This window comes from Astyanax mexicanus, unplaced genomic scaffold (assembly GCF_023375975.1).
Source record: "Astyanax mexicanus isolate ESR-SI-001 unplaced genomic scaffold, AstMex3_surface scaffold_33, whole genome shotgun sequence".
NCBI lineage: Eukaryota > Metazoa > Chordata > Actinopteri > Characiformes > Acestrorhamphidae > Astyanax > Astyanax mexicanus.
This window is the reverse complement of record NW_026040043.1, coordinates 2,413,574-2,430,879: the sequence shown is the minus strand read 5'-3', so window position 1 is coordinate 2,430,879 and position 17,306 is coordinate 2,413,574. Positions and strand designations below refer to the sequence as shown.

Sequence of the window (17,306 nt, the reverse complement as noted above, 5' to 3'; positions counted from 1 at the left end):
AGCCCACACTGCTTACCAAAAGTACCAATTGGTCTTATACTATAATATTCCAATTTTCTGAGACACTGAGTTTTGGGTTTTCATTGGCTGTAAGCCAAAATCTTTGACAATAAAAGAAATTTTAAGACTTAACTCTTAAAATAGATCCCTCTGTGTTTGATACATCTATATAATATATGAGTTTCACATTTTCAGCTGAATTACTGAAATAAATGTACTTTTTAATAATATTCTCAAACAGTTTGTAGTTTTTGTCTTAATGGCTACTTCGCTTGCACAGATCTCCACAGCAAAGGGGACTCCACTAGCACACTGATCCTCCTACACCAGCAAGCTGATTGGCTCTTTTTTGATAAAGGGCGGGAATTTATATTTGAATAGATCCCATGATTAGTGTTACAAGAAATATTATATTGTATATAATGTTATATTATAACCACCACACAGTGAATGTATTGGTATTAGAGCTTAGATTCTCTGCCCGAACCCGACCTGACCTGGGGCAGGCTCCAGATATAGTCTGAGATGTAGGTATCTGCTTTTTAATTATATTTTTATGTTTAAATAAAGCTCTAGCGTGATAATCACAATGTTGCTAAGTTACCAATTATTATTGTTAACGAAAACGAACCAAATAACGAAAACTGAAAGTGAAAAAAACATTTGTGTTAACTGAATCTGATAAAAATGATAATTAAAAGAAAAAAAACCTAACTAACTGGAACTGTGTTGTGGGTTTATAAAACTAACTAAAACAAACTGAAATTACTGATAGAATACCCTCATTTTCATGTTCAATCTATTTATAAGCGCTGTTTTCACTCCCGGAGTTGTACAGCGGGCGGTGTTGTGCCGATTCTGTTTGAGAAGTGGGAGTCGGATTCAACAGGGAGTCGGATTCGGCACAACAGCGGCAGCCGCGCGCGGCACCTCATGGTCCTTGGCGTTAGTTCTAGTTTAAAGCGCTCACGCTAGCTGCAAAAATACGACAGAAAACACTGAGAAACTGCAGAATTATGTATGGGACTAGAATATGAGCACGAGGAGATAAAAGAGAAACAGGAGATACAGTATGTGAGAACCTTTACCTCATACACCAGAAGTAGCTCATACACCAGAACACGCAAATCTCTCTCTCTCTCTCTCTCTCTCTCGTTTGTTTCTTAGATTCATCTCTCTCTCAATTTCTCAATCAGTGTTTTTTTTTTTTTAATGTTTGTTTCAGGACTCCTCTGATCGCGGCGGGGGTGATCGGGGGGATGTTCGTAGCCGTTATCGTGGCTCTGGGTTTTGCCATATATGTCCGACGCAAAAGCATCAAGAAGAAGAGAGCGCTGCGCCGCTTTCTGGAGACGGAGGTGAGAAATCAGGACTGATTTACAATTAGAATCTAAATTTAATTTAATTTAAAACAATTAAAACAGAATTCATCCCATATAGCTTGTTATAACACGGTAAACACGCAAACTACTGCCCGGTATACTCGCCTCTGAACAGCTAAAGAGCTAGCGCTGCTATAAGCGGCTAATGCTAATACTGCTTCAGCCTTAGTGCTAGAGAAACTTTACTGAAAACTCTTGTATAACTCTGTACTACAGCGGATTATAAGGCGCACTCAAATTTTTTGAAAAAATTAAAGGATTTTAGGTGCATCTTATAGTGAGAAATATAAATATATGTATTTTTTTTTTCAGAATGAGCCTTTTAAGGGCTTTGTCACTTTTATGCAAATAAGCTGTTGATGACCATGCAATGTGTGACTTTTCTTTGTCTCTTAGCATCTAATGGTGGTTTTCTATGCAATTTTAATTTCTTAAAATTCTATATTCTATAATATTCTGAAGTAGATGATATGGTGCTGTAGGTGGTTGCTAGGGTTTTGCCAAGTGGTTGCTTTGGTGAATCAATTTTTTTTTTCTTAATACGCTGCAGTTATTGCGTGATTCATTGTTGGGTTGATCTGTAACACACAGAATAAAGCATATGATAATCCTCCAGTGTAGCAGGCTTATAAATGAGTGGGAGTAAGTGGGAGACGAGTTAAGCCCCTCCCCCCAGGGCAGGGCGGGGCAGGTGATTATAAAACATGGGCTGTCCGTGGAGGTTTGGGTAATCTAAAGGGGAGGAACGTCAGGGTTATTGACAGCTGTCAGCCGGAGGACACGCCCCCACGTCCAGAGCCTGATGCTCAATCTGATGCTTCCCAGTAGCGACATCTATTTAAACAAACCAGCGGTTTCTGAAGAGTGTGTGTGTGTGTGTGTGTGTGTGTGTGAGAGTGTGTGTGTGTGAGTGATTTACTGAGACAGCAGTTCTGTGCTCTGGGACTGAAGCCCAATTTCTCTCAAGTTTCCTTTCACTCACTTTAAATGGAGAAGGAAGCTCCAATAGAATCCTAAATAGACTTATACTCTTTTTAGACTTTATCTCTCTCTCTCTCTCTCTCTCTCTCTATTTTACTCTCTCTCTCTCCTCTCTTTCTCCTCTCTTGCTCTCTCACTATTTTACTCTCTCTCTCCCCTCTCGCTCTCTCTCTCTTTTACTCTCTCTTTCTATTTCTCTCTCTCTCTCTCTCTCTCTCTGTCGCTCTATTTCTCTTACTCTCTGTCTGTATCTCTCTATATATTTCTCTCTCTCTCTTTCTGTCTCTCTGTCTCTCTATTTTGCTTACTCTCTGTCTGTATCTCTCTATATATTTCTCTCTCTCTCTTTCTGTCTCTCTGTCTCTCTATTTCTCTCACTCTCTGTCTGTATCTCTCTATATATTTCTCTCTCTCTCTTTCTGTCTCTCTGTCTCTCTATTTTGCTTACTCTCTGTCTGTATCTCTCTATATATTTCTCTCTCTCTCTTTCTGTCTCTCTGTCTCTCTATTTTGCTTACTCTCTGTCTGTATCTCTCTATATATTTCTCTCTCTCTCTTTCTGTCTCTCTGTCTCTCTATTTTGCTTACTCTCTGTCTGTCTACTCTCAGCAGATTAGTTCAAATAAAAGAAGTATATTTGATGTCTGGGTCGAATCGAGACCAGATCACGCTTTCACCAGAAGTGAACATTTGGGGCCGGACTGAGACCACTTCCACTAGTTGATCACAATCAGGTTGTTGTAAAATTGGCATCATGTTCTCCTCCACCAGTCTTACACACTGCTTTTGGATAACTTTATGCTGCTTTACTCCTGGTGCAAAAATTAAAGCAGTGTAGTTTGGTTTGATGGCTTGTGATCATCCATCTTTCTCTTGATTATATTCCAGAATAGTTTCCATTTGGTAAAATTTAAAGAAACTCATCATTTTTAAGTTAAGTTTAAAAAAGTTTTTTTTTTTTTTTTTCCGGAGCTGTATCTTCCCTATCCGAGTTGTACAGTATTATGGGATGTACTACGTATCAAAGCCTCTCTGCACTGGAGCCGGTCTGAGTTTTGCCCTTTGCTGTTGAAAGTTGAAGAGGAGTTTTTTGGAGTTATTTTTATTCCTGCTGAAGTCAGCACCTTCACTTCAGGATGTTTTTTCGACTGCTCTGCTCACAAACCCTCCCATCAACCCCTCTCCTCACCCCCCCTCCAAATCTCTCCTCCCCTCCCAAGTAAATTTCCTCTATCTGATGAAATCCGATTACTCCTCAGATTCTGTTAGAGCCTCCTGCTGTGTGAGACTCTACAGCCGGGTAAAGCTTCCTCCCCAGAACCCCGCGCTCTGAGATCTCCCCGGAGGCGGCGTGCTGGCGCTAATGGCCTCGCCGACCTCGAGCATGCCTGCGTTCGGGTGTATTGAACGGGCGGGGCCGGGCGGGGCTGGAGGGAACGATCAGCTGTGCTTGAGGGATTGATAGATGAAGCCATTTAATTCCTTCCTGTGTGATCCGGGTTACTGCACCTGAACCAACGCTTCATTAGCCTGTGTATAGATTCCTAATGTTTCCACAGCTTTGTTTTATATATATATATATATATGTGTGTGTGTGTGTGTGTGTGTAAGAGAGAGTGATTAATATTGATCGATAACTTTATTAGAAACGGGTTGATGCAGGTTGTGTTGGTCATGCTCTAGTGATCCATTTCTTACCACAGAGCTGAAACTGTTTTTTGTTCAGTGGTTGCTACGGGATCACAAGTGGTTGCTATGATATTTACAGTATAGGTGGTTGCTATAGTGGTATATAAGGTCATAGCTATGATATTTAGGGTGGTTGCTGTGGTGTTGCTCGGTGATTGTCAGGATAGTGCAATTAAGTATTTCTGGTGTTGCTTGCTATGACATTGCTAAATTGGTGCTATAATGTTGCTATGTCATAGCTATGGTATTTAAGGTGGTTGCTGTGGTGTTGCTCAATGGTTGTCAGGATAGTGCAATTAAGTATTTCTGGTGTTGCTTGCTATGGCGTTGCTAAATTGTTGCTAAATTGGTGCTATAATGTTGCTGTGTGATAGCTATGGTATTTAAGGTGGTTGCTGTGGTGTTGCTCAATGATTGTCAGGATAGTACAATTAAGTATTTCTGGTGTTGCTTTGGTATGATGTTGCTAAATTGTTGTCAGATTGGTTATATAATGTTGCTATGTGATAGCTATGGTATTAAAGGCGGTTGCTATGGTGTTGCTCAATGATTGTCAGGATAGTGAAATTAAGTATTTCTGGTGTTGCTTGCTATGACGTTGCTAAATTGTTGCTAGATTGGTGCTATAATGTTGCTATGTGATAGTTATTGTATTTAAGGTGGTTGCTGTGGTGTTGCTCAATGAATGTCAGGATAGTGCAATTAAGTATTTCTCATGTTGCTTGCTATGATGTTACTAAGTGATTACTATGTGGTTGCTATGGTATTTACAGTATAAGAGGTTGCTAAGGTATTTCAGGTGGTTCTTTTGGTTATTCAAATGTTTTAACTGATGGTGATCAATATGGTGGTTGCTGTGGTGTTGTGTGGTAGTTAAGTAGCTATGGTATTTAAATGGTTGAAGCACTGCTTCATGGTTGCTAGGACGTTGCTTTGGCACTACATGGTTTCTATAGTGTTCCAGCTTTGTTTCAGCCATGGTTGCTATGGTATCCAAGGGGGATGGTCTGTGGCCTGTTGCTATGATGTTGCAAAGTGGCTGCTTTGGTGTTTCAATGTCTTGTCTGGATGCTGCTAAAAGGTAATTTGCTGCTGTGGCGTTGCATAGAGGTTGCTATGGTATTTCAGGTGGTTCTAATGGTAATTTCCAAGTGCTCTTGGTGGTACATCATGTGTTTGGTTGGGTATTGCTATTCATTGCACTCTATTCATTAAATTGGGGAACATTTCTGCAAATATACCTGTTGCTATAATAAAACTGTATGTCCAAATCAAAAGCACATATAGTAATAACAGTTAATAAAGCATATATGTTGTAATAATATAGTAATAACAGTTCTGTTACTGTAATAACTGATCTGGGATCTGTTGTTTTGATCAGTTGGTGGAGCCTCTAACTCCCAGTGGAACGGCACCCAATCAGGCTCAGCTGAGGATCCTGAAGGAGACGGAGCTGAAGAGGGTGAAGATTCTGGGAACTGGAGCTTTCGGAACTGTGTATAAGGTAAAAAAAACTGTATATTTCATGTGTTACTTCCTCAATCTACTACCATAATTAAACAAAACATCAGCATTAGCTGGTAGATGGTGGTTTAAACTCCTCATCCAGTGGAAAACATACCTATACTGGAAAGATAAATGAAAAAAAAAAACAACCATTGTCGTGCAGATCATGGTGGTGGATCTTGTTATGCTGGTTATGCCAGGTTCACGCTACACGATTTTAGCCGAGTTTTTCAGTCTCCGACAGTTTTTCCTTGATTTCCGACAAAAACTCTGCTTGGAATCAAATCGATATTTGGCATGCTAGATATCTGACTCAGTCGGTGACTGGGAGTCAGGAGTAGCAGCTACCTACAAGCAATCAAGTCATGGGATTTGTTTATGGAGAGTCTAAACACTTCCTGTTTCCTGTTTTATCAGTAAATGACTGTTAAACTCACAAGTTCATGAGTTAGTCCTCTATGAATGGAGGTGAATGAAGCTACATAATATTGATCTACTTGTTCTGAGTATTCCTTTTATTTTAGAAAGTGGAATAATATACAGTATTTTAAAACAAAAAAAACTAATAAATTGTGTCTGTATATTACAGTACATATTATTGCTACTGTGAGCTGATTGGTTGGCGAGCTAATTTTATTTAAAAAAAAAAAATCAAGGCTTATAACTGGAGTTCAAAATGATAAAAATGTATGCCTGTAGTACTACTTAAATATTTAATATAGTTCTGTGTTGAGGACATAAGTACATATTTCAGTATAAAACTGATCAAACATTTATAAACTCTGATTTTTTGCTCAGTTGCTTCATATGAACTTGTTTATGTTGGACTCACTTTAAGTGCGTATTCTCCTCTATAGAGATTCTCGGGCATGGCATCACTTGTTCTCGTTTGTGTTTAGTTCTGGTGAGTTCTTATGATAAACATGTTTCTGGAGAGCTGTGAGGCGAGTTAGTGATTTCCCATAGTGAAAAATCATGTAATTTGTGACCCCGTGTTGCTGATTAGTTACTGACTGATGACTCAAAAAATCATGTATTGTGAAAGTGGCATAAACCATCAAAATCCTAAACTCTTAGTTTGTATCTTCCTCTTCTTCTCTTTTTTTAATAGGGTATCTGGGTTCCAGAAGGAGAGAGTGTGAAGATCCCAGTAGCCATAAAGATCCTCAACGAAACTACAGGACCAAAAGCCAATGTGGAGTTTATGGACGTAAGTATATTTAAAAAAAGCCACCCTTAGAACCCTACAGACGGATTTTACGTCCAAAATCGCACCTTGTGTTCTCAGCTTAATTTCTCAGGAATCCCTTCACATATTAACATAATCTATATATGGTTCGAAAGGGCGGAGCTTACTCTTTTTAAAAATAGTGATCAAATCCCAGTGCGGTAAACCTAAATCTACAAGAAACCCTTTGAGAAAAACACCTAAAAAAGTGAAAAAATCTCCTTCCCCAACCAATATTATTTGTTGTTTAGTCTGAGTTTTGCCATTGGCAGCTTCTTTTCCATTGGCTAATGGAACATTTTATTTACATACTGGGTGTGTCCCCCATTTTCTGACATACACTCACCATTAGCGTGTAGTCATCCCCCCCCCAGCTACCTTACATAAACTTGTAGCGCTTATATTATTATTATCTACCTGGGCTCTGTGTTGTAGGCTGTAAGAACAAGCATCATTTTCTGAGCTGCTGCAGTAACTCTGTGTTTGCTGTGCTCTCAATACTGTTCACTCAATCTTTTTTCTTTATCTACTTTTCTATAAGTTCAGGAAAATCTACATCTATGTTTATTTGTTAAGTTCACTGTACTTAAAAAAATATATTTTATAAATTAAAATTTTCTTAGGTAATCGGTTACAAAAAAAGTTTTGAGTTAAGTAAACTTATTGGGTTTTACAGTGTATTCTTTTAACTCATAAACACTCTAGTCTAACTATTTTAAAAATATATATCTTATGTGTGAATATATTAAAAGTCTATACATTCAAAAATAAGTAAAAAAAAAAAAATCAGGCGCTTGGTAAAAGTTTGAGCAAAAAATTATCAGTTCCAGGAAAATAGAAAATATAACAATTCTGCTTCCTTTTACATTTTAAATGATTATATTTTTGAGCAGCCGTATGTCTTCTGGAGTAAAAGAGATCAGGGCATGTGACTCTCTGATATAATTACTGTGTTATAAGACCTGAAAAAAAGAGGAACTGAGAAAAACGAAAAAACAAAAACACACCAAAACAGCCTAGAGTTCAAAGGGTTAATGGTCTTCCCACCAATTCCTGCACTAAATACAGGTTCAGAGGTGCAAAAATCTCCATTCAGGTTCGGTTCTCAGACTGAACCGAGCGTCTGGAGGACCGGACCGGGTCAGCAGGCTGGTAGAGGAAATGGAAAACGAGAACCGGCCGCAGACGGACTGGCGGGCGGGGCTTCGTTCACGCCGCCGCCGTCTGGACGCCGCTAACCTCGTGTCACGGCTGTGTAAACGCACTCCCGGTGCGCAGGGTGTAGACGCTTTTCTCCAGCTGTGTTTAGTAGTACGGAGGGAAGAGAGAGAGGGAAGACCTTGGCCTTCGAGCTCACAGACTGAGAGAGAGAGAGAGAGAAAGAGAGAGAGAGAGAGCAGGTCGGCTTAATTGAAAAGTGGTGAGTGCTGCCCTCGCTTCACGGAGAGCCACGAAAAAAAGCTCTCAGAGTTTCTATAAAACAGAAATCGCCACGCTGCCTCACATACTGAGAGCCTGGATGTGAGAGGATTAGACAAAACATGGATTTTCTCTATTTTTCATGTTGTTCAACATTCGGCTGCTCTGTTTTTGTTCTGTTTTTTAACCGAAAAGTTGATTTATGAAGGTAAAAGAGGCTTTTAGCAGCTTAGGTCATAGTTAGCATTAGAAACGGGTGGAACAATAGGCTTGTATTGGGGCTACAGAGCTCATCAAGTGATGTATATCCTCATTAAAGCCAGCCAGTATTGTAGTGTCTCATTTAGCCTATATACTGTATTTGTAGAATGTGTAAAACTAACATTCAACAGAAATCGCCACACTGCCTCACGTACTGAGAGCCTGGATGTGAGATGATTAGACAAAACATGGATTTTCTCTATTTTTCATGTTGTTCAACATTGAACTGGTCTGTTTTTGTCCTGTTTTTAACTGCATCTTTGATTTATGAAGGTAAAAGAGGCTTTTAGCAGCTTAGGCATAGAGTATATAAGCTGAATCAGATATTACAACACTCTGGCTGGATTTCTACACTGGCTTTAATGAGGTTCTACATCTGTTTATCAGTTTAGGAGCTTTTAAACTAGCTTGTATTGATGCTACAGAGCTCATAAACTGATAAACAGATGTAGACCGTCATTAAAGCCAGTGTAGAAATCCACTCAGAGTATCGTAGTATCTGATTCAGCTTATATACTGTATTTGTAGAATGTGTAAAACTAACATTCAACAGAAATCGCCACACTGCCTCACGTACTGAGAGCCTGGATGTGAGAGGATTAGACGAAATATGGATTTTTCTCTATTTTTCAGGTTGTTCAACATTCAGCTGCTCTGTTTTTGTTCTGTTTTTAACTGCATTTGTATTAATGAAGGTAAAAGAGGCTTTTAGCAGCTTAGGTCATGGTTAGCATTAGAAATGGAAGGATCAATAGGCTTGTATTGGAGCTACAGAGCTCATAAACTGATAAACAGATGTAGAACCTCATTAAAGCCAGAATAGAAATCCACCCAGAGTATTGTAGTATCTGATTCAACATTCAGCTGGTCTGTTTTTGTTCTGTTTTTTAACTGCATCTTTGATTAATGAAGGCTAAAGAGGCTTTTAGCAGCTTAGGTCATGGTTTGCATTAAAAATGGATGGAAAAATTGGCCTAGGTATTGATATCAGACCGTTTTTAACAATGATTTAGCCAATCATTAAAGCTGGTCATGTCATATGTAGATATAGACCGTCATTAAAGCCAGTGTAGAAATCCACTCAGAGTATCGTAGTATCTGATTCAGCTTATATACTGTATTTGTAGAATGTGTAAAACTAACATTAAACTGAAATCGCCACGCTGCCTCACATACTGAGAGCCTGGATGTGAGAGGATTAGACAAAATATGGATTTTCTCTATTTTTCATGTTGTTCAACATTCGGCTGGTCTGTTTTTGTCCTGTTTTTAACTGCATCTTTGATTTATGAAGGTAAAAGAGGCTTTTAGCAGCTTAGGTCATGTTTAGCATTAGAAATGGAAGGATCAATAGGTTTGTATTGATGCTACAGAGCTCATAAACTGATAAACAGATGTAGAACCTCATTAAAGCCAGTGTAGAAATCCAAAGTATTGTAGTATCTGATTCAGCTTATATGTATGTATTTGTAGAATGTGTAAAACTAACATTAAACAGAAATCGCCACACTGCCTCACGTACTGAGAGCCTGGATGTGAGAGGATTAGACGAAACATGGATTTTCTCTATTTTTCATGTTGTTCAACATTCGACTGGTCTGTTTTTGTCCTGTTTTTAACTGCATCTTTGATTTATGAAGGTAAAAGAGGCTTTTATCAGCTTAGGTCATGTTTAGTATTAGAAATGGAAGGATCAATAGGTTTGTATTGATGCTACAGAGCTCATAAACTGATAAACAGATGTAGAACCTCATTAAAGCCAGTGTAGAAATCCAAAGTATTGTAGTATCTGATTCAGCTTATATGCTGTATTTGTAGAATGTGTAAAACTAACATTCAACAGAAATCTTCATGCTGCCTCACGCACTGAGATTAGATGGTTTTTAGCAGCAGGTCACATTTAGCATTAGAAATGGAAGAATTTGGTATGTAACACTTGCCCTGAGGAGAACAGCTGTTTATTGTATATTGAATACACATGCTGTATATTTACACACAGTGTTCTATTTATAAGCTTCTGTATCTTCTCCAGAGACAGTTCACACACACACACACACACACATATACACACACACTCACACACACAATGACGTACGCCAGGGTCGATCTCGCTAATGGAGGTCACCTCTACTGAGCAGCAAGGGAACACCAAACACACTCTGCCTTTCTTCCCTTTCTTTTCTCTCTCTCTCTCTCTCTTTCTCTCTTTCGTCCCCTCCGGAGTCTCATCACTAATGTTTTCTCTGGGACGTGAGACAATGGCCGTTTATGTGGTCTCACCACTAGCGGTCTAGCTCAGATCACTGAAAGCTCTTTTTGTCGTTTGGTCACTTTTCAGTTTCTTACGTCTTTTATTTTTCTTCCATATTAATTTCATTTCATGAAAGCTCATAAAATCAAGAATTATACAATTCTAGAGTAGGGTTTAAATTTTAATGGATTTTAATAGTGAGAGCTGGTGCTGGTGTTGTTGATGTTTATTTTATGAAAGGTCACGAAATTCTAGTATCAAAATTTGTAATGAATGGATACTGACACCAGCACTGACTTAAACTTAAATAGACAGAAGGGCAGACACTTTTTTGGTAAAAAGAAAAAATAACAACAAATGGAAACACTAAATGAGCCAAGTTAATATTTCGTAACTATTCCAGCACTTTTTTATGAGCATTTGGATTGTGTACAGAATCATTAAACAATTCTAAAAGTAAAAAATATACATGTAAATAGATTGTTGTTACATAAAAGTAGAGAGATAAAAATAAGAGAGACCAAATTGAAAAGCTCTGGAATATAATCAAGAGGAAGATGGATGATCAAAAGCCATCAAACCAAACTGAACTGCTTGAATTTTTGCACCAGGAGCAGCATAAAGTTATCCAAAAGCAGTGTGTAAGACTGGTGGAGGAGAGAGAACATGATGCCAAGATGCATGAAAAAAACTGTGATTAAAAATCAGGGTTATTCCACCAAATATTGATTTCTGAACTCTTAAAACGTAATGAATATGAACTTGTTTTTTGCTTTGCATTATTTGAGGTCTGAAAGCTCTGCATATTTTGCTCTAAATGTCAATATTTTTATTTGGAATATGAGAAAAAAGTTGTCTGTAGTTTATAGAGTAAAACTACAATATTAATTTTACTCAAACATAAACCTATAAATAGCAAAACCTTCCTATCAGCTGCAGGCCTATGAGATTGAGTTTCTAATATATAGGTGTTCACGGTTTTGAGTTGTGGCCTTGGCTTTCTCCCCCTGTCCACCAGGAGGCGCTGATCATGGCCAGCATGGAGCACCCTCACCTGGTGCGTCTGCTGGGGGTGTGTCTGAGCCCCACCATCCAGCTGGTGACCCAGCTGATGCCCCACGGCTGCCTGCTGGACTACGTCCACGAGCACAAGGACAACATCGGCTCCCAGCTGCTGCTCAACTGGTGTGTTCAGATCGCAAAGGTACGCTTCAGTGTTTTATGTGTGTTTGGATGGTTCTAGATATGTAGTTCTCAATCTTTTGGACTACAGAGTATTTATGGCATCTCTTTAAACCCTAAGCTAATTATTTTGCAGTTATTACTAATACAGAAACTGTTGTGAAGGGTGGAGTTCCACAGGGTTCAATTGTAGGACCTTTAAAATTGTGAAAATAAAACTGTATAGAAAGTGTAAAAACAAGTGATTTATACTCATATTTTTTGGGATATTTAGTGAAGATTAGCTTATGTGAACAGTGTTTGGTAGTAACACAATGCATGTAATGGCATTACATAATCAGGATTCAAAAAGTAAGTCAAAAAGTGAGTAATTATATGCTGGATTGCGGTCACATTTTTTTAAAGTAGAGAGATTACTAGCAAATATTGCATAAACAGATCACTACTCCTACCATTTCTGTTTCTAACGGTTTGAGAAAGAACCTGTGCATTAGTAAGATGCTGGAGTTTTTAATGTTTGATGTGACTTCTTATTTCTTTTTTAATGTTTCACACAGAGCTAGTTTAGTGCATAGACACCACTCCCAAAAGTGGGAAATCTTGAAGCTTCGGTGCTTGGTCAGACTCGAACAGCGCACACTTTGACCGGTGTTCTGTCAAGTTGTGCTACCTTGTCAAATTGTGCTTCTCTAGTGTATATTTAAGGTCTCTGTAAAATACAGAATCAACCGGAGATCCGATTTAAACCTATAATCTTTTATATATTATAATTTCATATTTCTGAGTTTTTTTTTTCTTGGCTACTGCTAAGACCTATTGTATTTCACAAAGAACAAGAAAAAGAGGATTTTAGCGGAAAGCGCCCTTTAAGGTTGCAGGTGCTCTTCCAGCATAACATCCCGTAATGTAGAAGGAACTTAAAGGATCAATGGCTGCGGGAATCCAATTTCCAAACACTGGAAAGAGCTTTCTGGAAAGTGACAAAGAGTCTTAATCTATAGCTGATCAGTGAATACACACATTTCAGTGTCCAAAATGCCTTAAATCTCTACTACACTAGTGTTGGTGGTAAATTACGTAGCTATGGTTAGAAAACCTTACTGAAGCTCATTGATTACCTGTTCAGCAGAAAAATAAAATGAGTGTGGAAATGGGACTGGGGGAGTGGTGGTGGGCAGACTGGTGGGCGCCTGACTGTTGACACCTGTCTAGGTTGTATTCAGTCAGTGGTGCACCTGTGTTTTTTCGTTGCCAAGATAAACAAGCAAAACTCCAGAAATGTACCTGAACACACCTCATTTCATAACCAGAACACCACGCCCATCAGTGTAGATATATTCAGAAGCACTGTTGCTATTTAAATGAGGCAGGTGCAAGGAGTGAAAGGAGACTGTTGGTGGTGTGTAAGATAGCAATGAGCATCATTAACCCATATAGTGTTGAAGCACCAGTGTGGTACACCAGTGTGTTTATAATATTATAATACTGTACGTATGTTTTAGCGTATATCTTTGCGTATCTCTAGACTAGAGTTCCCAGAGTCTAGTCTAGTAAATTTATTCATGCCTCTGAGTCACTCCCAGCGCCGAGTCTCTCGAGTTTCTACGTTTCATTCACTATTTTTCACCCTGTTGTCAGATATTCTTACCTCTTGTCATTGTAAACCACTTCTTTACTACATTGCCTGGCGTATGAATACCACGGCAGCTTCTTGTTGAAATGTGTTTGCCTCCCACATTGTTCTCCTGCTTTTTTATATATTTTTTTGTTTTTGTCCATCAGCACCGCACTGCATGCTCACTCTAAAAGCTTTTCGATGGGGTTCTGGAATCCGTAAGCATCAAAGAGAGACGCCCCCATTGTACTCTCGCAGAAAGACCCCGAGCTTCACAAAAGCCCCTCCGTAATGGCCCTTCAATCAAGGGCCACAATCACAAACAGCTGGAGGAAAGCTGTGGCGGCCAGCAGACATTGTTTACCGGCTTGCCAATCTCGATCCCAGCAAGCCTCGGCCGGCCGAGGGCCGCACCCTCAAACCGTGGGTTATGGGACCCTGCTGGGTCCTCTCAGCGAGTCCTCGCTCATCGCCATCTTCTCCTGCCCCGGCTCTACTCCGGCCACCGTGGCCGTAAAGCCCACTCCCCACGGCGCCGGGTTCGGAGGGGGCCGGCACCGCCTCCTCGCGGATTTCCAAAGCTCTTGCTTCATCACGCTCCAGCGCTGAGAACATGCACACGAAACTCCCGGGGAAATTACGGACGGGCAGAAGCAGCGAGCGCTACGGAGGACACCTTCATCAGCGGTCGTTTTCCAATTCGGCACAACGCGCTGCTGTTGTCATGCAGAGGCACCTTGTTTACGACTGCGGCGAGGGAACATGCTCAGAGGGGAACACTGACAATTTTTGTTGTTGTTACTCTTATTGTGCCCAAAGCGATGCTGTGCGTCACCTCCGAGGTCAGCAGTGGAAGCAGTTCTGCAACCTTGCCAGCCACCTTTGGAGCACCTAACATCGCTAAAATAACACAGAATCATTGTTTCTGTATTATCTTTCAAAAAAAACATAGTGGAGATATTTAGCTTTCAGCTTTAGGATACTGATTCTTGTAGAAAACTCCAACCAACATCAATCGATTGGGTCTTCGAGAGGCTCAGTAGATGCAAAGAAATGCTAAACATGCTTTGATGCTTGGGCACAAAGATTGCCAGTTTATATTCTAGATCCTGCTGCTTCTCAATCAGCAACCAGAGTCAGAGAGAGAGAGAGAGAGAGAGCAGTAGGTCATGCTGTTTCTCCATCAGCAGCCGGAGTCAGAGAGAGAGAGAGAGAGAGTGAGAGAGAGAGTACAATAGGTCATGCTGCTACTCCATCAGCAGCCAGAGTCTGAGAGAGAGAGAGAGAGAGAGAGAGAGTACAGTAGGTCATGCTGCTTCTCCATCAGCAGCCGGAGTCTGAGAGAGAGAGAGAGAGAGAGAGAGAGCAGTAGGTCATGCTGCTTCTCCATCAGCAGCCAGAGTCTGAGAGAGAGAGAGAGAGAGAGAGAGAGGGAGAGAGAGAGAGTACAATAGGTCATGCTGCTTCTCCATCAGCAGCCGGAGTCTGAGAGAGAGAGAGAGAGAGAGAGAGAGAAAGAGTACAGTAGGTCATGCTGTTTCTCCATCAGCAGCCGGAGTCTGAGAGAGAGAGAGAGTACAGTAGGTCATGCTGTTTCTCCATCAGCAGCCGGAGTCCGAGACAGAGAGAGAGAGAGAGAGAGAGAGAGAGTACAGTAGGTCATGCTGCTTCTTCATCAAGGCTTGAAAAACAAGCAAAAGGCATGCAGTAATTCTCTTAATTAATCATGGGTGTGTTTTTGGCATGATATAAAATTAACCAATCAGTGTGCCAGCTGTTATTGTGAGTAGAACACTTCTGTTAATTTACAGTAAGCTTAGATATCCATTTTTTTTTCTAAAAGTGAGTTTCAGTGAAGCTTCTCCAGCACTAAGGCTGGGTGCAGCATTAGCATTAGATGCTAACCGCAGCGCTAGCAGGACTTAAATGTAAATGTAAATGTAAGCCAGGGTGTTATCAGCTAGCTGTGCTTAGCGGCTAATGCTAATGCTGCTGCACCCAGCCTTAGTGCTGGAGAAACTTCACTGAAACACACCCTTATAACTCTGTAATTCAGAGTGGCTTTACTGCTCCTTAATACCTGACTGGTAGAATTCATACATAATCATACATAAGGAGCAACAAATTATAAGACGCACGATTTTTGGGAAAATTAAAGGATACGGTACGAAATCTGACTTGTGGAGTAGTTCCAACATTCTGGTTCAAACTTCCTTGTCTTTCACGTTCAAATGTAATGCAGTATAAATGATCCCTGGTGATATTTGTGTTTTTTAAGGCGTGGTCACAGGAGAATATACCTCTCTAGACATTCAGAAGTGCAGTCATTAAAACAGCGTATCGGTTTCTCTAGAGAAAAGGCTTATTAGACTGAGAGGCCTAAAAACGACCAAAAACCACAAACCTGTATTCTTTCTTTCCCTCTGGCAGCGTGTGTTTCTGTGGACAGATGATGGATGTACACAGGGGAAGGTGTCTTGTGCAATACTCGGCTAATGAGACGTTTACTTGTTGGTGGACAAAAACAAAGAAAGTAGAGTCTTGTCCTCGAGCGCATTCAATAAAACAAGACCTGTGAAAAAGTTTTAAAAAACAAACACAGAGTACAGAACCTGCGTTTCCATCATCCAGATCCTGACAATTTATTTGATTGCAGGCGGTATGGACCCAAGAAATGTCATGTTTTATCAACTTTTTATTTTTCATTTTATTTATTAATAAACATCCGTTCCTGCATTTGAGACCTCTAACACACTCCAAACAAAGATTCAGAATTTCTCCCTCTACAACACAAGCCTTGTTCAGAAGCTCCGCCCACTTATATTCACTAATACCACTTACAACTTTACTACTGTACACAACACAAGCCTTATTATGTTCACCATGACCAGAAGAAGCTCCGCCCACTTCTCTACTACAATACAGAGTTACTATATTCACTAATACCACTTACAACTTTACTACTGTACACAACACAAGCCTTATTATGTTCACCATGACCAGATGAAGCTCCGCCCACTTCTCTACTTACACTTACAGCTTTACTGTACACAACACAAGCCTTATTATATTCACCATGACCAGAAGAAGCTCCGCCCACCTTTACAGAAGAGTGTCTCTTGCTCATCATTCCCTTAATGAGTCGGGTGCGCTCTGATTTTGGCGGATTGCTGTTTTAAAGGCGCAGCTACCTGGATGTTTCCTGCTTCTCAGCACTGGAAACTGAGCTGCTCGTTCACGCTGTAATATTATTTATTGTTATTTTTTTATTTATTTATTCTGTTTATTGTTGATGTAAAAGTTGGGTTTGTGCACTGCTGGGTTTCCATGTGTGCCAAGATAACAATGAACATCAGTTCCTAAAATAGCAGTACACAGAAAATGTACCTGAAAGCACCTCATTTCCAGACCACCACACCCATCAGTGTAGAGATATATTAAGAAGCACTGTTGCTATTTAATCAGCATAGGTGGAAGGCCTTAAAAAAGAAAGGCCTGCTGGTGGGGTGTAAGATAGCAATGACCATGTAAGACATGGTCGTGTAAGACATGGCCCCATGTTTTGCAGCCCTGAAGTGCAGGAATGAATGTATGTGGGTTAACCAAATTAAAGACATGAATTACAGTAAGATCCCACTACTACTATTATTATTGCTTTATTGACCTTGATTGCTTGATTTCTAAGAACCAGCAGCCTAAGAACTTCACAGCTGATCAGAAGCTGCCTTACGAAGACAAGACGTCTCTCCTGCTATCCATCATCATGCTCTGCTGACTACAGGGCGTGCCTTT

The 17,306-nt window shown here is 40.0% G+C and overlaps 1 protein-coding gene across 1 annotated transcript in view; it reads left to right on the top strand.

Annotated features, from left to right (window-relative positions):
- The window catches only part of LOC103029321 (receptor tyrosine-protein kinase erbB-4-like), a 351,238-nt gene that overhangs the window by 295,066 nt on the left and 38,866 nt on the right, over positions 1-17,306 (top strand). The window contains exons 17-20 of the mRNA XM_049473086.1: positions 1,226-1,358; positions 5,434-5,556; positions 6,670-6,768; positions 11,736-11,921. Coding sequence (XP_049329043.1) covers positions 1,226-1,358; positions 5,434-5,556; positions 6,670-6,768; positions 11,736-11,921 — 541 coding nt within the window. The remainder of the gene's footprint in view (positions 1-1,225; positions 1,359-5,433; positions 5,557-6,669; positions 6,769-11,735; positions 11,922-17,306) is intronic.